This window comes from Eutrigla gurnardus (assembly GCF_963514095.1).
Source record: "Eutrigla gurnardus genome assembly, chromosome: 19".
NCBI classification, from domain to species: Eukaryota; Metazoa; Chordata; class Actinopteri; order Perciformes; family Triglidae; genus Eutrigla; species Eutrigla gurnardus.
Genome location: NC_139930.1, coordinates 3,605,303 through 3,631,188, shown reverse-complemented (window position 1 = coordinate 3,631,188; position 25,886 = coordinate 3,605,303). Strand labels below are relative to the sequence as shown.

The following is a 25,886-nucleotide window of genomic DNA, read 5'->3' as shown; positions in this document are numbered from 1 at the left end:
AGACTGGTTACCTGTCTGTCTCTACATGTCTCCCTGTGATAGACTGGTTACCTGTCTGTCTCTACATGTCTCCCTGTGATAGACTGGTTACCTGTCTGTCTCTACATGTCAGCCCTGTGATAGACTGGTTACCTGTCTGTCTCTACATGTCAGCCCTGTGATAGACTGGTTACCTGTCTGTCTCTACATGTCTCCCTGTGATAGACTGGTTACTTGTCTGTCTCTACATGTCTCCCTGTGATAGACTGGTTACCTGTCTGTCTCTACATGTCTCCCTGTGATAGACTGGTTACCTGTCTGTCTCTACATGTCAGCCCTGTGATAGACTGGTTACCTGTCTGTCTCTACATGTCTCCCTGTGATAGACTGGTTACTTGTCTGTCTCTACATTTCAGCCCTGTGATAGACTGGTTACTTGTCTGTCTCTACATTTCAGCCCTGTGATAGACTGGTTACTTGTCTGTCTCTACATTTCAGCCCTGTGATAGACTGGTTACCTGTCCAGGTGAACCCTGCCTTCACCCAATGTCAGCTGGGATCGGCTCCATTTGACAGATTATTTATTCATTTTCCACTGAACTGATAAGATGTCAAAATGAAAACATTTGTAATTGTTAACAAAATGTAAAGTGATACCAGGATGCTTTAGTGCCATTTTCTGAGCTTTAAACATATTTTGATGATTATCTGGTTGATATCCTGAATGTAAATTATTTTGTCAGGACAATTGTGAGATTTTCATATCGTCCCATGTCTAATTGATAACAACAGTAGGCTGCTGTGGTCCACCGGTTCCTATATTTGGAAGCATTTCAAACTGACCGGTTTTTCTGAATGAAGCACCTCTCCCCGTCTCTCGACTGTGTTTATTCATTGCTGTTTGTCACCAGGTGTGAAAAGTGAGTGTCATGACTGGAGCTGAGACTGAGGATGATATTCCATTAGGCGAAAGGAAGACTGTGACTGACTTCTGTTATCTCCTGGACAAGTCCAAACAACTCTTCAATGGACTCAGGTCAGTTTTTACTCGCTGTGTTCTCCTGTTTGCTGGACTGCATTTTGTAATCAAGCATTAACTTGTAGCAAATTATGTTCATTGGGCCTCATTCACCAAGCGTTCTTAAGAAGAATCTAATGGCACATTTGAGTACTGAAGGGTGCACTGTGCAAAAATAATTGGTTATTATATTATGTAAAGAATCCACAGCAGGATACTCGGGAGTATCACATTTCACATTGGAATGTGCAGTACAAGATGTAGTAAGGATGGGACGATGCAGAATCTTATCACTCTCACTATAAGTTGATCCTTATGTATTCATTCCGTGTGTGTGTGTGTGTGTGTGTGTGTGTGTGTGTGTGTGTGTGTGTGTGTGTGTGTGTGTGTGTGTGTGTGTGTGTGTGTGTGTGTGTGTGTGTGTGTGTGTGTGTGTGTGTGTGTGTGTGTGTGTGTGTGTGTGTGTGTGTGTGTGTGTGTGTGTGTGTGTGTGTGTGTGTGTGTATATATATATACACACATCTGACATCATCAACCGCTGATGATCCTGTGTTAGTGGAGGTGTGACATCATCAACCAGGCCATCAGACGTGAAGAAATAAGATCTAGTTCATCCTGATTTAAAAAAAAAAACCTGCGCCATTTGATTGGCTGCCTGTGACAAGTTGACATTGGATGAGCAGTGAGCTTACACACTTGGAAATGAAATGGGAATACGTGAACTAGGGATGGGACTCTTCCCTAAACATCCCACAATGCATTAAATTCAGGATCACATGATTACTAACAGCTGTTTTCCTGAGAGCATTTTCAGATGTCATGGATGTGTCTTGTCTCCTCTTTGCTGCAGAGACCTTCCTCAGTATGGACACAAGCAGTGGCAGTCTTACTTTGGACGGACCTTTGACGTCTACACAAAGCTGTGGAAGTTTCAGCAGCAGCACAGGTTATTTCCATCTCTGCCTAGTATTCTGATTATGAATAGGTGGCTAAATAGTGCTGTGTTTCATGTTTCATGGTGTTTGGACTCATCAGAATGAGGACAAATATTAGAGATTTACAAACAATACAGCACTGGTCGTTTTGTTAGTGGTCCCCGTATTCCCAAGGAAATATGATGCAAATGAATGTAAATGGAGCCAAATTTGACAAGTTCTAACATGTAATAGGCAATGACTGTCAGTGTCACATGTTCTGTTGAATGATGTCATTGTCTCGTGCTCAGTATTCTATGTTTTAATTTACTGACAGGCAGGTCCTGGACAGTCGGTATGGCTTGAAGAGATGGCAGATTGGGGAAGTTGCATCCAAAATTGGACAGCTTTACTACCACTACTAGTAAGTCACACACACACACACACACACTCACACACTCACACACACACACACACACACACACACACACACACACGCGCGCGCGTGTGTGTGTGTGTGTGAGAGATAGTGTCATTTACTGATTTATTTTCTAATCACCTCTAATTACTGTAAGTTATATTAAATTAAAACAATGATTCAAAAGCTATAGAGAAATTCCCTTAGGGACCTTATTTCAGAATGAGGGTCAATGGCAAGAGACTCTTTGATACCATTAGACTTGTACCATGAATTACACATATAATGTTTGCTTTTATAAATTTAGAACTAAAAAATGCTAAATTACATTTTAAAATTGGCAAACGTCTTGCTCACTATCATGTTGGAGAAGAGGACATTGTAAAAATGTATGTATTTATGTAGGGAGACCTGATTTATGATAATCTTTAAGCTTATTATTTTTCACAGCAAAAACATGTGTCTTATCTGCATATTTCTTAACAAAATGTGACAAAGTGATCCCAGGTTGTTTTGCTGCCATTTCGAATTTCCTTCTGTATATTGACTCATAAACTGTTTCAGTTTATTCAAAGTATTAGATGCTTTTTCTGATCACAAAATGTTGGAGGAGAACAGACATGAACTGGTCTCAGAGGTCATGTGACAAGTACCATAGAAAATGGTGGTTGTTGTTACTTGATATGGTGACTAATGGGCTGTAAATTGATGGACACAGCTCTGGAGATGGATGTCAGGATAGTTAGCTAGGTATCTAGTTAGCTAGGTATCTTGTTAGCTAGGTATCTCGTTAGCTAAGTATCTAGGTAGCTAGGTATCTAGTTAGCTAGGTATCTTGTTAGCATAGTAGCTAGTTAGCTAGTTTTCAGGCTAGCTAGGTGTCTAGCTAGCTTTATGAGTGAACATCGTCAACAGGATGTGGTGAATAATAAATATCCTCTCTGCTACTGTATTATATTGAGATGGTATGAATGTATTGAAATGTGATATTAATGAACCTTCTACTTTCTCATCTTGATCGATAGCCTTCGTACCTCAGAGACCAGTTACCTGAACGAGGCCTTTTCCTTCTACTCAGCCATCCGTCAGCGCTCCTACTACTTTCAGGTCAACAAAGAGGACAGGTCAGTTCCAGAATCTGTTTCAAGGTTCAGAGTTGCAATTTCAATTCTGTGCTTGGTATGTTCAGGTGTGTTTACTTTTTTAAGGATTTCTTTTGTTTTCTGCTGATTATAAAACATGTTCTTTTTTTCATAGACTGTGGAAATGTGCAGCATGTTCTAGTTTTAAAGGATAGGGTTGGCTATATTCTATATTTTTGTCAAACAATCCCACGTAAAGACCATCTTTCAATACTTTGTGACAAAGTTAGTGGTTCCTGTCGAAGATGTAATTCTTTAAAAACATGTTATGAATATAAAGGTTTGAAAAGTAATTTCCTCAACATCTGGTCCCTCAAGTTTTTAGCAAACAGGAGGAAATATTGCATTAGTTTGGGACTATTTTCCGTAGTGGATAAATCCACATTTGGTGAGTATTTCGAGCAACAGTGCTGATTGATGTATTTTCAATGTTCAGTTAAATGTGAAGCTTTCATGTCATCATCAGCCATAATGAACAAGGTTTTAAATGAGCCAGTTCTGTAATGTGGATTTATTTTCTCGTATCTTTTATCAGGCCAGAATTAGTAGTGAAGAAGTTACGCTACTATGCTCGCTACATCGTTGTCTGTTTACTGCTGAACAAGATGGACCTGGTCAAAGTTTTGGTGAAGGTATGGAAGCAAGTTTTCTAACTACAGCATGCTGAGTGAGCCAACCCTGCTTTTCTGAAAAGCATGACGATATCTCCTGCACACTTAAAGAGTATTTATACTGATGCTTTATATGTGACAGTTGATCATAAATGATGTTCAAACCAAACGTCCAGACGTCACTTCTAAAACCATTGCAATATTATATAAAGCTAATGATTTCTTCAGTCAGAACCTTCTATATACAGCCTGGGGGCCACCCGGCACAAATTTGTGTCTTTGCTATATATATATATATATATATATATACAATTGTGTCATCTAAAGCCAACGTTGGTTCAGTTGTTTAAACCTAAGATTGGTTCAGTTGTCTAAAGCTAACGTTGGTTCATTTGTCTAAAGCTAACGTTGGTTCAGTTGTCTAAAGCTAACGTTGGTTCAGTTGTCTAAAGCTAACGTTGGTTCAGTTGTCTAAAGCTAACGTTGGTTAGAGTGTATCCCATAGTGAGACATCAAACACACTGGCTTTACAAACCAAATCTATGGTTGCAGCTCCACTTTCCTCTTTCAGAATACTGGAGCAAGTTAGCCTTCTCATGAAATCTGTATGAGACCTTATTTTATTCATGCAGCATAAGCCAGACTTTTGCAGCAGAGTGAAAAAGTATATTTTTAAATGTGCATGACCTTCATGAAACCTCATGCCTGTCTGCTACGTGCAGGAGTTATCTGAGGAAATCGAAGATTACACACAGCGATTCAACACAGAGGACCAATTGGAATGGAACCTGGTTCTACAGGAAGTGGCAGCTTTCGTAGAGGTAACTAACTCACCAAATCTTTCACTCTTGTCTATTGTGATTATCCATAATGCATGTTGCATATTACCATAAATCCTCTAATACTGGCCTGTATTCTATTACCGGCCGGTCTCTAACATTGGCCGGTCTCGCTGTCGGCGGAGTTAAATAATGGCCGGTCTCTAATGGAGGCCGGGGCAAGTGTCCACAGGCAGCGTTATTTCCACGCTTCCCATTCATTGTCAGCCTGCAATGACTTCGCGATTTTGGCTGAAGCTATATTAGAGGATTTACGGAATTTAAGAAGCCCTGCAATGCATGCAGAGTCGGTGCGCCGCCGCCTCCCGCAAGCTCTCGAAAATCTTTTAAATTGACCTTTGTCGATCTAATATAAAGACAGATTCAGCAACTGCATGGCTTATTTCTCGCATTAAAATGTTTTAAGAAACACGTTTCGGTGAATTATTGTCGTAAAATAAGAGAAAGTTTCCAACCGAGCCGCCATGTTGGTCGGTTTGAAATCCAGGAGCAGACAGGACAGCTGTGAAAGCGATCGTCCAATCAGGTGCAGCCATGAAGTGTGCACGTGATTGTATGAAGGAGAGCGCCTGTCAATCATCCTCCTAGTGGCAGCCCACGATGCATGCAATACTGGCAAGCGGTAAACGTTGTTTACCGTAATATGGCAGCTGCGGAGCACCTAGTATTTTATAGGTTCAAATAGACACAAAATCTGTTTTTTTTATTCATTCTACTGGTAGTCCATTTTGCTCAAATAGAAATAGAAGCCTGTCTCTAATTCTGGCCTCCTTCCAATAAGGGCCTAGTAAATAAAGGCCCCAACCTATACAGGGCTCCAGAGTGCGACCATTTTCACGCTGCTCGGGTGAAAAAAAAAATCATCATCTCTTTATGTTCTCCTGACGGTATCGTGGTCTAAACCAATAAGAGACAGAGCTCGGGCGGGTCCTTGCCTCTGATTGGCTGTGGTCCTTTTCACTGCTGTAAATTGTGTCAGTTCGAAAATGCGAGCGAGCAGAGCAGGTACTCTGAGCGCTTCGACGCTGAGCGCTTCGATTTTCTTTGAAAATGAAGAGAGGCAGAAAGCCTCGCCCCGAGACTAATTAAAAAGCCCAAAAATATGCCTTCAGACAGGACTGGTTGAAGCAATTTCCCTGGCTGATGTAGGCTACGATGAAGAAAGGGACTCAATGCACTGCATTTATTGTCGGGAGTGCGTTCAGAATTTGGCCAGTAATAGTGCGTTTGTGGAAGAGTCAACAACATTTCGCATCGAGATGTTGAAAAAGCGCAATATGTCCAAAAAGCATACTACATGCCGTGATAAGTGTGTTAATAAAGTGGCCTCTCATCCAGCTGCATTTCAGCGTCAGGCTGTATCAATCAGGTCCGCTGAGGAATCTGAAATTATTATAAAATTCAACGTCGCATACAATATTGCAAAGGAGGAGTTGCCGTTCACTAAATTTAAGTCCGAAATTATTCTGATGAAAAAAATGCCGACACACTAAAGAACAAGACAGCTGCGGAGGTTGGAAACGCCACGTACACGTCATTCATGATCGACGGTGACACAGACGTCTCTACGAAGGAGTGCGTTATTGTCTACTGCTGCATTTTGCGGAAAGGGAGGCCGGTCAACATGTTAATTGGACATGTCGAGGTGGAGCACGGACACGCACAGTGTTTGAAGGCCCACATTACAGCATGAGAGATCATGAATAGGAAATTGTATAGTAGCCTATTCCTAATATTATTATTAAAAATGAATAGCCTAAGTAAAAATATAATTAGGCTAGGCTAAGATCACATAAACAGTTTTCCATTTGCAATCTATAGGCTAGTGACCTGTATGATCTTTTTATTGTGCCACAAAGCAAGCATTTGCTGCGCTGGGGCATCAGTGTGCAGATTGGCTGGAGAAAAGGGTTCCTCTGGGTGCTGATGGTGCTGCAGTTAACCTAGGCCATAAGGGGGTGTCATTATGTAAAAGGAGAGCGATAAAAAGGTGACTTTTTGGCGTTAAAGGCGACGCGATGAAAAATGTGGGTGCACCTAAATTTTGTGCTGGTGCACCTAAAAAAAAAAGTTAGGCGCACCAGTGCAACCAATGCAAAAAGTTAGTCTGGAGCCCTGCTATATTAGAGGATTTACAGTAGTTTGATTAATTGTCCTGAGGTCCACTGAATTCTTGATGTAGCTTATAAAAAAGCAAAAAACACAAAGCTACTGATATTAAAGAGTAAGTAAACCCACAATCCATCTCTTTCAGCTGAATCCAATGTATCTGTTATTTATAGTGTTGTTGGTTGAATCGGGTCCAAAGCTTAACATTTCAGTGCAAAATATTTGAATTTAGTTATAAATACACATAGCAACTGCCCTCTGCTGATTGAAATGGCTATTGACCTTGCATTTTGCTGTTAGCTGATCTGGGGTGAGGTGCAAACAGCTTTAATCATCAGCCGTCACCCTTCCCCTCCCTGCCACCACAGCATTAGTGAAATGCATGAAATGGTTATAAGAGTTTAAACTGTATTGTGTCGCTATAAAACACCTTTATAGCATGTAGCTAACGATAACCATAACAAAAGACAGCATGCTAGCGTTTAGCATTAGCGAGCAGCACTAGTGTTTAGAATTAGCTAATGTAAAGGTCCATCATGAATGATGAGTTCAAATCAGTGAACTCAAGCTCCATGTTAAAGTTATGAAGACCAGTCCAGCAGTTCATATGGTGCTTTTTTATCATCTGTTGCTGTAGCATGGAATTAGCAAGCAAGCTAGCTAGCAGCCCCTGAATTGAGTAAAAGTGAACAACTTATGTCTTCATGTGCACTGGTAACATTCTGGGAATGAGCAGAGAATTAGTCAATAACATGGATTCACCAGATTTAATGATATCGATATGAGATATAATGTTCTGATGGTTTAATTTCAAGTCCCCAGCTCACTGTTGTCTCTCTCCCCTTGTCAAACAGGCCGATCCAGTGGTCATTCTGAACGACAACAATTCTGTTGTTGTCATCAGCAACCGGCTGCAGGAGGGAAGTGTGCCTCCGCTGGAACAAGGCATGGTGGTCGGGCAGCTCGTCCTTGCAGATGCACTAATCATCGGCAACTGTAACAACCAGGTTTTAACCCACTAATTCTATTTCAAAGTTCCTAACACTTCATACACATCAACACAGTCTTATTAAAACGTGTTGTTTGCTCTCAAACTCAACATTCCAACATAGAAGTTAGTTGCCTTTGATTTATGGTTTCACTGCTGTATGGACAATGTGTGACTATTGTGTAGACCACTTTTTGATACATATGCATGTCCTAATAGATTCATGATGCATGCCATGTACTGCTCCACAGAAGGTTAAAGTCCAGGTAAAGTCAAAAAAGGTGTCTTTCTAAACACATTATACATGTTAGAAACAAATAGCTTAAAACATGAACAGATTGTGAACTATCTTCTTCTTGTGTCTGTTCCTGTTCCTGCCACAGTGGATCAAGTATGCTTTCTAGTTGGTAACCTGATCTGGTGTTAAAATCAGTCTTTTTCCTGGGGGACCATAAGCAGTCTCTGGTTTCTCCACATAGTCTGGTCTGGTCTCTGGACTAATGTGAGCTACTATCTAGATATCTGGGGGACCATAAACAGTCTCTGGTTTCTCCACATAGTCTGGTCTGGTCTGGTCTCTGGACTAATGTGAGCTACTATATAGATCTATGGGGGACCACAGACAGTCTCTGGTTTCTCCAGATAATCTGGTCTGGTCTCTGGACTAATGTGAGCTACTATCTTAGACCTCTGGGCGGCCACAGACCCAGTAGACATTTGGTTCCTCCATTTAGGATTTAGCAACGTCAGGACGATGATCTCAACACTGAGAGGCTTAAGGAAATAGAAATTTCTTGCTCAGAAATTGACTCATGTGCTCATGTGACACATTTGAGTTGCCCGGCGCATCTCTTCCTGTCTTTGCATTGATTTTAAAAGCGATGGCACCACGCGAAAAATGTGCTAGGAGTTTGGTGTAAACACATCATTATCGTCGTTTAGGAATTGATGATATCAACTATAAAACCCAAGACTTAATGTTCACTGTATTAGGAGGATGTAGAATCCATCATGGGTGCCGATCACTGAGAAGTTGGCCAACAGGAATTTGATGATTCACAGGTTGACCATTAGCTTCTACAGTTCATTAGAGAATTTCTCACATTCCATCAGCTGCCTCCGAGTCCTCATGCTAGTTGTGTCTTCAACACACCTGACACTTTCACATCACCTGTGCTAGAAGGTGTTGTGTCTCCCAGCGACTGTCATGTCCCTGAACAGCATCAGACTTCACTCGGGGTCATGAAGTATCATCTTCTCCAGTTGGCCCTTAACTATTGGTTAAGGGCGGTTGTGAAAGTGAAGCATGTGAGCAGTGTTCTGGGTATTTGGGTATATGTCTTGACAGAATAACTAAACTATTAAATGTTTCATATTTGGAAAGTAGCACCTTGTTATTTTAACTGTGCAAATGTGGACAAACCTGATATTTGCAGCATCTGTAAAACCACAATACCTAAGCTACTAATTCCCCACAAATCTCTAAATGGTTGAGGGAAAGTCAGCGTTGTTTTCTTCCTTTTTTTTAGGTGAAGTTCAGTGAGTTAACCATCGATATGTTCCGCATGCTTCAAGCTTTGGAGAGGGAACCAGTAAACCTGGCAACACAGACCTCCAAACAAGGAACGCTGGTGAGTGTCATGTCTGAAGATGGCGTACTTGTGAGGGGTTTTGGATACAAAACTCTTCCTATTTTTTTTCTCAAATGAAATGAGTCTAAAAAATTCCAACTGAAGCAACAGTCATTATGATGTACTAAAATATACACTGATGAAGAGGAGGAACCTCTGCTGATGGAGAGGAGTTACAACTAGACTGGGATGGTCCTTTAAAGGGGGTCAGAACTAGACTGGGATGGTCCTTTTTAATGGGGGTCAGAACTAGACTGGGATGGTCCTTTTTTATTATGGGGATCAGAACTAGACTGGGATGGTCCTTTTTTAAAGGGGGTCAGAACTAGACTGGGATGGTCCTTTTTTAAAGGGGGTCAGAACTAGACTGGGATGAAACGATGATTTTAAATATATTCAATGCTTAACTAATGTAATGTTTTGGTTTGTTCAGTTTTGCCACGTGATTGTCTGGATTAAATCAATGTTTACATATTTCTGTACGTCTGGCATGGTTCCCCTCCCATGTCTACTAAACACACATGATTGCCTCCTAGAAGACTGGTCACCCTGCTGTATATGAAGTAAACTGGAAGTGAAATATGAACACTGATGATCTGAAATATTTTTTCTCACAGGAACCCAATGAGAAGCCAGCTAAAAGAGAAAACCCTCACAAGTATTTGCTGTACAAGCCGACATTCAGCCAGCTTTTTACTTTCTTGTCTGCCTCTTTCAAGGTCAGTGTTCACTTTCATTATTAAAAAATGATGACCGATTTAACATGAATTTTTTGCGATCTATTATTTAAACATGCAAAATTGTAAAACACGGTACAGTTTCTGTTGTCCTCGAGGATTCAGGTTTGGTTTGTGACTTTTGTTGCTATTCAGAGTCTCACCTTTCCACCTGCCAATGTTTTCTTGTTTTACTTACTTTTTAACACAACTTACTGACCGGGGGAGATTTTCACAGTCTGCACCCATATTTGGTTAGGTTTTCTCCTGCACCCCCTACCCATCATTTAGTTTCAGTTTGGATCTAATAATTTCATGTCAGCATTAAAAGTACTTCTTATTGCATCTAACATAACTGCATAACTTTGGTACTTAATCTGTTTTCCCCCTCATTGCCCTGATTTTCAGGAGTTGCCTGCCAACAGCGTTCTGCTTGTCTACCTGTCGGCTACTGGAGTCTTCCCAACCGGGCACTCTGATTACGAAGGTAAAATGCAAAATAGTCTACACAGTTGTAGGGGCTTATGAATGATTATTTACAGATATTAATATTTATATTTATACTTGCACCCGTTAAAGGGGCAATATCCATACATAGCTCAAACAAATGGAATCATAAGTTTAGAGATGGATGGATGGACGGATGGATAGAGATATATATACTTTATTTCACACACACGCTTGGCCTGTATGATATTTGAGTAGCCTACTCCTAAAATATTGGTTTATTGATTGTGATGTTATTAATCACTGATAATGCTAAAGAATCAAACTGTGTTATTTTCTTTAAAGACTGCTGTCTGTGGTTATTGCTGTGTGACCATTGTGATAGCAGCTGGTTGTGAGGGTCGGAGGTCAGACTGTATCCTTCACTGTACATCCCATGAGTGTAAAGTTAATACATACTGGCATCCTGAGTGAACTAGACAAGATTAACGTTTTAGTTATTTATCCCTGATCCCAGGGTGGTTCCCCATCATTATTAATTTGTATTAATCATTCTATTGATGTTAATAATTATTTATTAATCGCTGAACGTGCTACTTATTGAATCCCAATAATAGATTCTGGGTTTTTCCACCGGATGTAGATCTGTAACTGAGTCTATGTAGTTGGGTCCGCTCAGGAAACTCCCCACATTAATATTAGTTAGCCTATTAATGTCAGACAGCTCCAAATGATCCATATTCCCACATGTGACGGCGCTCACTTTCTGACACCAGTAAAATATGTCAACGCTCTTTATAAATGTGGTGCACCTACTAATGCATCCACATCCAGTCCTACAAGCCAATGTAGTGGAGAGTCGCATTGCCATTTCTGATGTATAAGTTGTAATCAATGGTGTCTTTTCAAGTTGAACAATGCAGCTTTATCTTTTCCTGTAGGCCCATATGATTTTGGAGGCGTTCTCACAAATACAAACCGAGATGTGGTGAATGGAGAGACGGTGCAGAAAAGGAGCCAGGCCCAGAAAGAAATGCACTGGTGATTATTGAGTTGTCTAATATATTATTGTCATTTCATATTTTGGGAAAAGCAATTCATTTTTAAGTGTGTTAAAATGTGTAAGAGAAGAAAGCATCCTGTGTCCACAGAGCTAACCCAGGAGGGAAGTCAGTTAGCTTAAACTGCTGGCCAGCTTCTATGTTAATAACGAGCTTCATATCTAAACGTACACTAACATTTATTTACTTGTTTTAAATGTTGCAGCCTTCATCCAGGGGACTTGTTCCCTTTTACCCGGAAACCACTTTTTGTCATTGTGGATTCTTCAAACAGCACAGCATACAAGGTATGAAAATATGTTAATCAGCTGAATATTACACACACACACACACACACACACACACATATATATATATATATATATATATATATATATATATATATATATATATATATATATATATATATATATATATATATATATATATATATATATATATGGGTGTGGGTATATGGGTTTGGAAACGTGTGTGTGTGTGTGTGTGTATATATATATATATATATATATATATATATATATATATGGGTGTGGGTATATGGGTTTGGAAACGTGTGTGTGTGTGTGTGTATATATATATATATATATATATATATATGGGTGTGGGTATATGGGTTTGGAAACGTGTGTGTGTGTGTGTGTGTATATATATATATATATATATATATATATATATATATATATATGGGTGTGGGTATATGGGTTTGGAAACGTGTGTGTGTGTGTGTGTATATATATATATATATATATATATACACACACACACGTTTGTTTGAGGGGGTGAAAAGTCAGGGGCAGTTGCAACATCAGGGACAGGTGGAACATCAGGGACATGTATAAACAGTAGAAGAAGTATTAACAATAGTAATAACATTAACAATAGTAGTAATATTAACAGTAGTAGTAATATTGGCAGTAGTAGTACTAATATTAACAGTAGTAGTAGTATTCAAATATTCAAGGGCATTCTTGCAAATCTAACCAATTTCCAAGTTTCCAACTATTCTTACTACTTCACCTTCTTCATACAGATCACAGTAATGCAGTTAAGAGCCAGCTTTTCAAAAAGCACCATTGTTTTATTCAACCTTTCAATAAAATTCATATTAATTCATCCCCTTCCCGTTTCCTCAACTATTTTGACTAGTTGACTTTGTTATGCATTTTCTATATGCTGGGATCACACTGAATGTTCTGTATTGTAACTAATATTACTTTTTCTCACTTTTGTTTACCCTCATAGCATTTCACAAATCTGTTTGGCCAGCCTCTGGTGTGCCTCCTTTCACCTACAGTGTATCCCAAGAGTGTGCAAGGTGTGTGTCACTCAGGGCAGCAGTTAATTAGATGTCTGGTGATATTCTTTATTCTTTTTCCTTGCTGTTGACAAATCCCATGAACAGACCAATATGAACAGTAGCTTTTCAGGCGGAGAGGCTTCCAGAACAAAAAGACACTAAATGATAATAAATCCAAATGAAGTTTTGTGAGAAGTTGATGAGGGAAAGCTGCTAAATCAGGAAGACCCCACAGTGAGTGTAGAATGCTCTGGTTGAGTTGAAGTGGTGTTTGTGAAGAGAACTTCACTCTTTTCCTTTTGAGTCCACTTCAGGTTCCTGAGAAACCTGATAAAACCAGACCACCACGTGGTCTCTGGTGGATTATGTGTTGATGGATTACAGGAGATGCTTGGACAGATTCAGAAAAGATGCTGAGTCTACTTTTATCAGAACATCTGGTCACTAATTACAGCCACGTTGTTGTTTCCCTGGTTTTCTGAACGCAGTTCTGCTGATCCAGAACCAGTTCAGAGCGGTTCTTGTCCTGCTTTAATCTTCTTTTAACTTCATGTGTTGACTCCCTCCTTCTAGTTAGCTATGCTAACTAAATCCATGACCTGGACTTAATGTTCCAACTGATGCAGAGTTCAAACCGTCCTCTGGTAGACTGTTCAGTCCTCTAGCAGAGCTTCTCACACATCATTGCCCCGCTGGCACACACCAACTCTTACTCAAACTGTCAAACTGAAAGTAGCGTTGCTAAGGAAATGGGGTATCAGTTTTTAACACTGTCAGCCAGCGCAACAGTGGATCTCACTGACGTGTTTTAATGGAGCGCTATAACTCAAAGGAAGAAAATGTATCAGGCGTTGATACGTACGTGCTAGTTTAGATCTTTTCATGGGTTCGTAGACAATAAGAACAGAATAGAATATCAACAGACAAATGCTTTTAGATTACACAGTTATTTATAGCTGTCACTTTTACAGAATATAATTAAATATTAAATCTTTCCAGTATGTATGTATTTTATGATGAACTTGCATGTTTGAGGTGGACGTTTGATGTCATTGTTAAAGTGAGCGAGGCTGCTTCTTCCCCAGTATTGTGTGCCGTGTGTCGAGTTCTTTCCCGTCCTTGTGTCTAGTTCTTTCCCGTCCTTGTGTCTAGTTCTTTCCCGTCCTTGTGTCTAGTTCTTTCCCGTCCGTGTGTTGAGTTCTTACCCGTCCATGTGTCGAGTTCTTACCCGTCCATGTGTCGAGTTCTTACCCGTCCGTGTGTTGAGTTCTTACCCGCCCGTGTCGAGTTCTTACCCGCCCGTGTCGAGTTCTTACCCGCCCGTGTGTCGAGTTCTTACCCACCCGTGTCGAGTTCTTACCCGCCCGTGTGTCGAGTTCTTACCCGTCCGTGTGTCTAGTTCATACCCGTCCATGTGTCAAGTTCTTACCCGTCCGTGTGTCAAGTTCTTACCCGCCCGTGTGTCGAGTTCTTACCCGCCCGTGTGTCGAATTCTTACCTGTTTGTGTCTCTGCTCACCTGTTCAGATCAGTCTCAGCGTGGGAGCCTCTTCACCCTCTTCCTCTACAGCCCTCTCTTGGCGTTCTCCTCTGTGTGCGGCCTGAGCAGCGTGCAGCGAGGCCTGTGGGAAAGAGCTCAAGAATTTCTCCGTAAAGTCTACCGTGACATTGGGCAGATGATAACTCGCTCACGGACCATAGGTAGCACATCTCCCATTCATGTCATGTCATACATGTCATACATGCTCTACCTCTGAGCCATAGCCGCCCCTTCGGAGTGAGGGTGGTTGTTGGTTTGTCCAGGAACTGATCCGAGGTCTGTACTGTATGTGGCTGATAAAGCAGCTCCTCTGTTGGGAGATGGTTGTTTCAGGTTGACTAACGTGGTTTCTTTAACTCCCCTCTCTCAAACCATCTTTTGGTTTCAGCTTGACTCAAAGATGGCTGCAACTCCTCGTCCATGTCTGCTGCCTCGGGATATGAGTATTAATAGGACCGGGAGGACTCGCTTCTTTTAAACTGACATAGTCATCATCATGCAGCAAGGTTTCACTCAGACAGAATAAATCATTATGATTATCTGATATTAAATCATTAGCCCCTTTTAGACGGACGGTTCCGCCGTAATGGTGGAAAGGCGAGTCAAAATAGGCAGCGAACTGGAGCGTAAAGCTGTAATGGTGTCTGCGTTTAGATAGCACCCCTCCTTTGCGGAATGAGTGAGGCATCCCACGGCGCGGCCGATGTCTCGTCTATGGACTCGCTGTGTGACGTATTCAATGAGCTTCAGAAATCCGATTAGTTCCATGGCTCAAAACAACTACGAAAGGTGAACTTTTGCTCGTCTCACATATTTACGCAACTCTTCAACCGCAAGCGAAGTTGCTGTGCATCATAAACATAGCGATGCGTATAACGGCAGCCTCGTACAAGCAACTACTGGCATTTTATCTTCTTCGGATCTACGCTTTGAGCTCCTTAAATCAGCCGGCGGCGTGTCGCCTAGGTAACGCGCCTTCACTACGTTGCGTCTTTTCCGTCTCGAGTACTCGGGGCGTTTAGATAGAATACCGTATCAACTCATCTCGCCCTTTGATGCAGCTCTGTGACGACCTCCGTTGGCATCTCAGAGGCGTAATATTCTGTTACACCTTTCCAACTTGGCGAGCGTTTAGACTGACGACGGGGCAGAATAACGGCGAAATACCCTCTATGAGGGGCTATTGACTAACACTGCTTTAGATGAGAGCGATCAAATGTTTAGGTGTCCACATTTTACTCTCTTATTTTGTTATACTACATCAGAGTAGGGCTGGGTTCAAATAATCGATTTTCTGATTAAAATCGATCTTCATTTGAATGTTCCGATATCGATTAATAAAATCCCAGGATCGATCTTTTAATATATGCCTTTTCTCGTGGATGCGTGAAGTCTCGCCATTAGTCTTGCTTGGCCAGCCTTTGGTTCTTCGCGCAACGAGATCTGGCCACGTGAGAGACGTATTGTGAAAAAAATAGAAAGAATAAAATGACTTGTGAATGAATTGTTACAACCCTGTCTGTCAAAATGAAAGTCTAAGGTAACCCGTGCTGAAGATGGCTTGTATGTCAGACTCAGCCATCCATCGTCTACCGCTTATCTTGTATTCAGGGTTGCTGGAGGCTGGAGCCGATCCCAGCTGTCATTGGGCGAAGGCAGGGTATACCTGGACAAGGTCACCAGTCCATCACAGGGCCAACATGTAGAGACAGACAACTATTCACACTCAAATTCACACTTACGGGCAATTTAGAATCATAAATGAACTTGCACTGTGGGAGGAAGCCGGAGAACCCAGAAAACATGCAGAAGGAACCCAAACCGGGAATCAAACCCGGGACCCTCTCGCTGTGAGGCGACAGTGCTACACCACCATGCAGCCCTGTATGTCAGACCAGCAATTAAAAACCAAAGATAATAATGGACAGTTATATAAAAGAGTCCCACATGTGAGAAGCAGAAAACCTTTGCTTGATTGAATGACTTGATTTACATAATTGATTGATTATCAAACTGTTCTCAATTCAATGTTCTCTTCATCTCATCAATGCTTATCTACTTGTTTCAGCGTTAATGCTCTATTGTCTCCACAGATCAAGCCTTTTTGCAATTCTTTGGTGACGAGTTCCTACGACTTCTGCTGATCCGCTTTGTGTTCTGCTCGGCTGCACTGAGACTGCATAAACTTTTCAGGGTAAGTGTATCCCCCATATCACCAAGGTCTACTGCACTCATACACCGTCTTACACCATCATACACCGTCTTACACCGTCTTACATCATCATACACCATCATACACCGTCTTACACCACCATACACCATCATGCACTATCATATAGGGCGCAGGGCGGCGCGGCGGGCAGGGCGGCGCGGCGGACAGCGGGCAGGGCAGGGCGGCGCAGGGTGGCGGAGCCGGCGTAATGCAAGTTTCAACCAGCGCACACGTAATGGAAACTCAGCCTGACTGAATTAACACAGCTGAAACTGTGATGCAAACTAACGAGTTCACATCTCTCTCAGCCCCCCCTACCCGAAAAACAGTGATTTAGGGGCGCGCAGGTGGCGGAGTGGTTAGAGCGCATGCCATGTATGTTACACGTACACATACGCCACCGACCCTGGTTGGAATCCCGTCCGAAGGTCTTTTGCTGCATGTCACACCTCCCTCTCTCTCTCTCTCCTGTTTTTCATATCTGTCCACTGCTAATAAAATCTGTCTATGCCTGAAAAAATCTGAAAAAAATACAGCACTTTTGGGGATCGTGTTCTGCTTGTGCGCTGGTCTCGCGCACGGGCAGCCTGTTGTCCGTGGAGAGACGCGCAACTTTGCCGCGAGCTGGAACCGGAGTTGGGGCTGCAGCTGGTCTGAGCGTCGCGCGAGGTGTCCCGCCGTTCTGGTGTTTATATACATGCCTAAAATGTGCCTACAATTTCTATAGTGATATAATATCTGCATTATAATTATTATTACTATACGCACGCACAGCGCGTGATGAGCGTGGTGGGAGCGGCGGCGCTGCTTCTGTCATCGGGCTGTCAAGTGACGGAACTTGCACTGAACCTCCCCTAACACATTAAAGGTGAGGAGAGGAGCTCATTTGATTGGTGAAGATCTGAATCGGCTGTGTTAATAGGCTTGTTTCGAATCAAGCATGCGCATGCATTTGCCTCGCAAAACAAGGCATTCTGGGAAAAAAACGTCACAAATGCTGGTGATAACTTCCCTTTGCGACATGTCACATGACTTTAAAAACTTGCGGTATCTCCAGGGTACCTCCCTTCGCATGCTTTTCTCTGCAGATGGTCTGAAATAAGTGCGGACATAAGACACTCCCCTCAACATTGCCCTAGTTGGTTAGAATTATCACGTGGTATTTCCCACGTGAGAAAATTCCTCAAGGTGCGTGTCCACAGGCAGCGGTGTTTCCCCGCATCCCATTCATTGTCTATGTGAAAAGCTGTGCAATGCATTCTGGTAGCGTTGCGGCGAATGTCGAGAGACGGCGCGCGAGTTGGCCGCTCCTCATTTGCCTAAAGTTGTAGTCGAATCTACTTTATGCTAATCAGAGGCGCCGGGCTCGACTCGCCGCCTCGGGAACGCTCACGAACGCTCGCAAAAATGTGTTGTTTAAAGGAGAGCGCCTGTCAATCATCCTCTCGTTTTAAGCGCGTCCACTCGCGTTTAAAATCGCCCCTGTGGACACGTACCTTCAGCCTCCGTCAACAACGGGACTTCAAATGCCTCGGCTCGAGTTCGTCAGCGACGAAGAAAGCCAGCGCCACTGGGCAGGCCATATTCTTTGTGCAAAGTCCGTGAAGTTTCCCCTGGCGCGATAGTTTTTGTTATGTAGCCTATACAATTATTAATAAAGTTTAAATAAAAAAAAAATAAAAAAAAGTCCGTGAAGTGCACCTGTGTCCGACTTGACGTAGTGGGAACTTGGCGTGTTTATGACGAGTTCCGGCGGATCCTCTCAAGTCTCGTGCATGCATCGGCGCAAATGCATGCGATCCGAAACGCGCCCAATCCCAGTCCACGCCTCCTCTCCCACTCACGCCTTCTTCTCCTCCCTCTTTCCCACTTGCGCGGGTGGGAGTGACGGGAGGCGTGCCTGCGCTAGCCTGCGCAGTGCACGAAACTTGCACTGACTACGCCTAGTCTACGAAACTAGGGCCCATAACATCATACACCATTGTACATCATACACCATCATACACCATCATCATCATGTAACATACCATCATATATATATATATATATATATATATATATATATATATATATATATATATATTTTACATATACAGTATATATTTGAGTGAGAGTTGATGGATGTTGTGCTTGCAGGAGTCCCAAAGCTTCCCTGAGTCCTACCCTGAGCTCCCTAAACAAGACACCGTGGAGAGCAGCCTTCTACAGAAACATATTTTGGAGCTGGCGACGATGCTGGACGTGCAGAGCCTGTTCTGGGACGATCCACTGGAAGCCTACTAACATCTTCACACAGGGCTAAATGGCATATGTGTACATAGACTGAACTGCCAAGGCCCTCACAGATGTCTTGTCTTTTCTACAGGTAATGAAATAACTGATTCAGCACATACAAGTTCATTTCATGCATTTTTACTGTTACTTGTGGAAGTAAATTTAGTGCAACATTAAAATGTTCACATAGATAAGGCAGATGGTTTAGTATAAATCCCTCAGTTTGGGTGGCTTGCCTTGTGAATGTAAGCATCACGTAAGGGAAACAGTGGGTGGTTCAACACCGCAGCCTCATCACACAACTGTTGGCAGTCTCGGTTTTGTGTTTTGTTTTTTTTAATAATGTGAATTATTGTCTATTGGAGTGAAGGTTGTGTAAGCCTTAAGGAAAGAGAAGGAAGGCAGCTTCAGGTGTGACTTTATTTATCCGTACGAAGGCAAAGCGGATGGAATTGAGCGGCAACACAGAAAAAAAAACGACACATTTATCTGCAATCCGCCTAATACCTTTTATTGTCCGTTGTTTCAGCCTTGTGCATTTTAAAAGTGACCGTTATTGCTTTTCCATATCACTGTGCTGTGTTTGCATGCAAAAATGCAATGAAATGTATCCATTTAGTTGTTTGATCCACAGAGAATGACCTCCAACTTTAAGGATGTAAAAAGGGTTGTAGATGTGAAAGTGGCATGTAGTTGGATAGTAATCGGAGCCGGTGCATGTGTTGCATGGGCCTGTACATTTGTAGTTGTGTCAACAAAGGAGACAAAGTAGTTTGATAGCAGAGGAAATATGGAAGGTAACATGGTTCACCACCATTGGTTCACCACCATTGGTTCACAGACAACAAGCAGGTCACGTCTCTACAGGTGAGTTCACACCAAACGCAAAGCCAACCTTTCACACGGCGTCGCTGCCGACAAAGTCCACGCAAATACACGCACATTTGCATGGGTGGCGCGAATTACGCAAATGACACAACATCAATGAGGTAAATGAGGTCAGAGAACGAGACGGAACATATTGTATTCTCTGGTCCCCTAGAGATCTACGATAGTAGCTCACATTAGTCCAGAGACCAGACCAGACCAGACTGGGTGGAGAAACCAGAGACTGTCTGTGGTCCAAACAACAAGGTGTTGATGGAGCAGCTACAATGTTAGCATAGCCTAGCACCCATCAACCAGACTCCATTCAGAAAACAAGCATTTTAAACCTGGGAGGTGTCTATATGGAGGGAAGCCCCGCCTCCTCAGCATCTAGAGTGACGTGAATAATAATATAAATTGTGCAGGTAACACGATGGCGTTTGGTGTGAACGTACCTTGAATAAGACCGTTATCACATTGGATTTGTGTATCCAGACATCACCAGCATTTCTGCACGGGTCGCCTTGGTAATGAAGGAGGCGTCTAACTACATAGCTATGCTGATGTAGCGGCTTTCCAACACAGAAGCATTTATCCTCTTGAGCTGTCAAATGGTGTTGCAGAACTCCTCAGTCACACCAGACACACTCAACAACGGAGGTCGGTTTACGGTGTGATGTTAGGAAGCAGCAGCAGAAAGTAAAAGTCTGTCCACGGCTTCTCATCCTCAAAAGAATTCTGCTGGGACCATCAGAGATTCTGCTCAGCCTTTCCACAATCCAGACTGAGACAAATCTATAGATATTCGATTGGAATCACATTTCAAACATCCTCCAAATTGCAAAAATCTGATGAACGGCTTCGGGCTTGCAGTCTGAATGAGGCCTACTGGCACCACGAACACATGAAATGTAGTGAAAGAGACCGCCTGGGTGGAGCTGAGCAGGGATGAACAGGTACTAACCAACATTGCTGTTGAACGCAATCGAGACTGACCTTTGTGGGGGGATTTCCTGTTGTTTTGAGAGACATTTTAAAGCCCAAAATATAAGTTTTGCTTCCCTGTGGCCCTGAGGGTCCTTCTGATGCAGTTAAAGGCAAGCCTGTGAGAAGCACCCATCTGTGTGTGTGTGCAGACACCCAGCGTAGGGACTTGTTTGGAGCCTGGAGCTAGTGGTTAATAGAATAACTGCAGCTTGTAAGTTTGGTGGTTACCGTGTTAAAGCAAGAACTCTTGAGATGTAAGGAAGAAAAACAGAAAGTCGTTGTTCTGTTGGATGGGATCACTGGGACTGAAGTAGATCACAGGAAGCATCGTATTGTCTTAACTGATGCTGCTAATGGCCTTAAACCAGGAAGCCAGCTGTTCCTTTTACAGAAGTGCTCAAAGGTGCACTTTCCATACAAGGTTCCTGCACAAGCAAATACAGTTTGTAGCGCCATCGTTGCTACATAAGAAAATGCAGACAAAAAAAGGAGATCTATATTATATTCTGATGGGTGGAGGGTGAAATTAGGAGCATCACAGCCTGAAGTAAGAAGCTGCCCTGAAGTCAGCTGATAGTTGTGGATCTCTTTTCAGGCAGCAGCAGGGGGAAGAGCTTTTGGCTGCGCAGGCACCTCTTGTCACCTATATCACCGACACTCGGGGGGGATGCACATCTCTTTGTCTCTAAACTCACCAATCAGCTCCTTGACGTTGGGCAGGAGGTTGTTCTCTCAGCACCACTCTGCCAGATCAGCTGTAGATCAGCTGTCCACACTGTAACGGTTTCATCGATGGTTTGATCCATTTAATCAGCTGGGAGAAAGTAGGCAGCAGCAGCAGGAACATGTGGGCTGATTGTCCAAAATGAGCGCAGGCCTTTGGAGCTGCCAGGAGTATCTGTGTGAACCTGGTCCAGGACATTGTTGGTCCCTTTTTGATAGTGTTTGGTTCGGCTGGTCTGGCCGAGTGATGGGAAGATTTTGTAGCAGTGATTTCTCAAGATCTGCCATAAACTTTCTTTTCCGATGTTGATAATTTTGTCAGAAATGTAGCTACCGGCCGCCGCGTCTCAAACAATCCAAAGATGTTAATTTGGCAGTGAATCAAAGAATTCTGAGACTTCAGAACACTTGAGCGTAGCTTCTAAATTAACATGAGTGCTTCTTCATTCACGTCATGTCTTGTTTCCGTTTGAGTTTTATTCTGCAGTACAAAGTAGCACTTCAGTAGACGTCAGTAGTATGCTGTCAGACTGGTGCCAGAATCAAATCCCCCATGCTGAGTCCAGAGACCTGCTTAGTGGAGAAAAGGTGTGCTTGTTGAGTTCAGTGGTACTGGGAACGTTCTACATTTTAGACTAAATCAGTGTTGATAAAGTAACATGTAAACAATATATTGATTTTATAGTTTAGTTCCCAGAATGAACAAACTCTTCACAGACCACTGACCATCACCGGGGTTGTTTAGGATGCATGTTTCTGTCTAGTCATCAGTATATGGCACCATTGTAATAATCATGTTGGTCCTGCTAGCAGAGAGTCTGTCAGCCTGCGTGACCCACAGATGGGTATTTCAGGTACTGTGGGAATTAACCGAAAAAAAGCAGATTTGCCTTAAAATAGAGTCCTAAACATTTTGGCCAAGGCAAGGTCTCTCCAAATCTTCAGACTACATATCCAAACGTTTTAGCCCCACTTCTGAACAGAGTCTCTCTGAATCTAGTCCAGCACCATTCAGGCTGGGCTGCAGGCCTTTGACGGGTTCATATTTTTTGATCAACATCCCAACAAACACCAAAGTAGAAAGAAGCTGAAGGCAGGTTTTTCACGTCAGAGTGTTTATCATTGGGGATTTATTTCTGACACCAAGTAGGGGAAGGATGCACACGCCACCGTAGTGATGCTGATGCTGAACCCAGCTGACGTTAACTGCCATTGACCAAAATGTTCAAATGATGCAGGAAGTAGCCAAGCCAGCTGGTTGGGATTAAGATTTTTGAATGAACAGAAATGATAAGAACACTATTTTTTAGTGTTTATTATATTTATTGACATTGTCAAAGTATGTGTACAGAAAATGTTTTGGCACAGATGTGTTTGTTCAGTATTATGTAAGTCTATAAAATGTGTAATGAAATATGAAGTTGAACTGAGAGGAGCAGTGTGTAGGATTTAGTGGCATCTAGTGGTGAGGTTGGTGATTGAAACGCAACTGAAGCCCCTCCCCTCACCCCTCCCTTTCCAAGCGCGTCGGAGTACTACGGTGGCCTTCAGGTAATGTGAAAACATGTAGAAACATGTAGGACTATGTGGATCAAAACACAACCATGAGTATTCACTCATGAAAACATTATAATGAATATTATAGTCCATTTCTCCAAAAATCCCCCTAAATGCTACACACTGTTCATGTGAGGAGGAGCAAAATATTAACGAGGCCAGTTTATTCTTTGGCCATTTTTCTAAATATGTTACATTCCAACTTTCCAAGGACTTGAAGAGAAGCAGGGAAACTCCTGTTTTCTCCATTTTACATTTGTCTGGGAAAGCAAGATGTTTCTACATTTTCATTGTGATATCCATGTTCTCTTGTGTTGACCGTTATGAAGATTAAGATATTGTAGGCTTGCACTTTATGGAGTTTGAATATTGTTATGATCATGTTGATGTGCTGTGAGAATAATCCTTCCATGTCGGAGTTCCTCATGCCAGAGCCTCACATGGGTCACCTTCTTTTTTACAAAGACTCAAACTTGTGTGATTTCAAACATTTTCCTACAGGAACTTTTCATCTGTTTTTAACAGCCTCTTTCTGAAATGTGTCAAACATGTTGGCTGATTTCCAAAATATTGAATCAGCAGCAATAACATGTTCATTTACATGTGGAAGAATTAGAAATCCTTGCGGTGCTCTAAAACGGTACGCCAATCATGATTTTGCTTTGTTTACTTCACAAAGGAACATTTCACATGTTTTGACATCAGTCAGACTGAAGAAGTGAAGAAATGTTTTCATTGAAACTGTCAAATATTGAAAGTTGACAAGTTTGTACGTTAAGTTTCAAAAACTTATAACATGTTATTGTAAATTGTGTTTCTCAAAATCCATGAAAATATCAAATATGTGGGCACAAAATGAGCATTTAATGGAAAATATGCCCAAACAGTGACGTGACACTCTTCTCTGATCATGATTATCAATATAAAAGAAACAAATAAACGAGATAACTTTTAGCTTCTGTTGGACCGTTTGCTGGAGTGATGTTTTCTGTGCTTCATATTTCCAACGGGACCAGTTCATTAATTATGTAGCACTACTGGAATCAGTAGCACAGACAGGAATATGACTGAATATGCTTCTATTCACTCATAAACAAATACTTGTTTTTTTATTTTATGTTCTCAATTTGACGATGCGTGTCCCTGAACATGAAACCAACAGATTGTATTTCATGACGACTCAACGCAGGCCCGTGAGGCATCATGCAGAGGTCATCCTGTACTCGTACAGGATGAGAAAGCCGTATGTGAGGTGGACACTAAACGGATAAAACCCAGCCAAGTAACAGAAGGCTCCTCTGCTGCCGCTGTCTTCACATGTTCATCTTTCTCCTGATTCTTCTATTGGACCCTGATTTAGTCTCGTTGGATAAAAGCTCCACCCTGATTTTAGGCTCATCATTTTGGTTTGATATCCAACTATACCCTTTGCATTCCTGAACCCATATTGGGGTTTGTTGTCTCTTTTTCCAAACTTCAGCAGCTCCAATGAAATTTCCTAGTAGGACGTTTCTCAGCTACCAGCCTGGTCCCCCAAACGTTATGTTCCCACTCAACTAAACTACATGTCAATCACCTTTTTGTGGTGGATCATGTTTCTCTTGGAGAGTCCTAGAAGTCCAGAGTGAAGGTTAGTCGTATGGGAACACAAGTTAGGAGACAGCTACATAAAACCATCAGTAAACACCAGGTCCACAGATTCACTGTTTCTCTCCTAAAGCACAGAAGAAGCAGAGAAGCGGAGACTTGACAGTTAGAGAAAATAAAGGAGAGGATTTTAGGGGTCTTATCTGTAGAAACAAGCATCACCTGTATGAAATGTACCAGAGCACAAGAAACCAACTTGTTTGTGACAAGCACAAAAGCCAGGTCCATGGAGGCGCATGTTGGTAACACAACACAAAGAACTGCCGACTAATCAATCCTGTTTGTCCCCCGGACATACCGGGGTCATTTCTATCTTTTTATACTTACAAATATCTAAAAGAGGAGTACAGCCTTCCTTTATGGCAACATGTGTGATTTGCTTGTTATGATTTTCTGTCCGTGTCAAAATGTCAAACGTATTTTCAAAACTTCAGTTTAAAAAAAAATGCACAGATGATTTTCCATGTAAGCAGCATGTTTGTTTAGAATAGAAAGTGCCAAAGACTGGTGTGTTCTTGCTTTACCATCGAACAATGATTGAGATCAATTATTGTATCGGATGTTTTTTTCTGTGTTTTCAGATGGAGCCAATAAAGAAAAAGAAATGTGGCTTCATACAAATACCAGAGTGTTGTTATTGTGGGACTGGGAAGGATAACATGTTACAGTTAGTTTGTAAAGGCAAGTTACAGAGACACGTCCAATCACGCTTTAAAGCCGACTCGTTTTCAACAACAAAACATGTCATTTCTTTTGTTAAAAGTCCAAACTTCTCAACTTCAACCTTAATTTAATGTCAATTAAACGCCACACAAAATCAAATCCATCTCTCGACTCAAACCTGCAGCCTGTCAGACTGATTGCCCTGGTGACCGACTGACAGGCTGTACATCATACTATGATATTTCCC

General features: G+C 42.1%; 1 protein-coding gene across 1 annotated transcript in view; it reads left to right on the top strand.

Annotated features, from left to right (window-relative positions):
• The window catches only part of scai (suppressor of cancer cell invasion), a 28,088-nt gene extending 2,512 nt beyond the window's left edge, over nt 1-25,576 (top strand). Inside the window, exons 2-17 of the mRNA XM_084035974.1 lie at nt 891-1,015; nt 1,848-1,943; nt 2,249-2,335; nt 3,355-3,453; nt 4,007-4,103; nt 4,805-4,903; nt 7,885-8,037; nt 9,548-9,649; nt 10,267-10,368; nt 10,774-10,852; nt 11,754-11,853; nt 12,079-12,160; nt 13,116-13,188; nt 14,697-14,870; nt 16,803-16,903; nt 19,058-25,576. Of these exons, the coding sequence (XP_083892100.1) occupies nt 909-1,015; nt 1,848-1,943; nt 2,249-2,335; nt 3,355-3,453; nt 4,007-4,103; nt 4,805-4,903; nt 7,885-8,037; nt 9,548-9,649; nt 10,267-10,368; nt 10,774-10,852; nt 11,754-11,853; nt 12,079-12,160; nt 13,116-13,188; nt 14,697-14,870; nt 16,803-16,903; nt 19,058-19,204 (1,698 nt within the window). The 5' untranslated portion in view covers nt 891-908 and the 3' untranslated portion in view covers nt 19,205-25,576. The remainder of the gene's footprint in view (nt 1-890; nt 1,016-1,847; nt 1,944-2,248; nt 2,336-3,354; nt 3,454-4,006; nt 4,104-4,804; nt 4,904-7,884; nt 8,038-9,547; nt 9,650-10,266; nt 10,369-10,773; nt 10,853-11,753; nt 11,854-12,078; nt 12,161-13,115; nt 13,189-14,696; nt 14,871-16,802; nt 16,904-19,057) is intronic.
• Nucleotides 25,577-25,886: the final 310 nt, after the last annotated feature.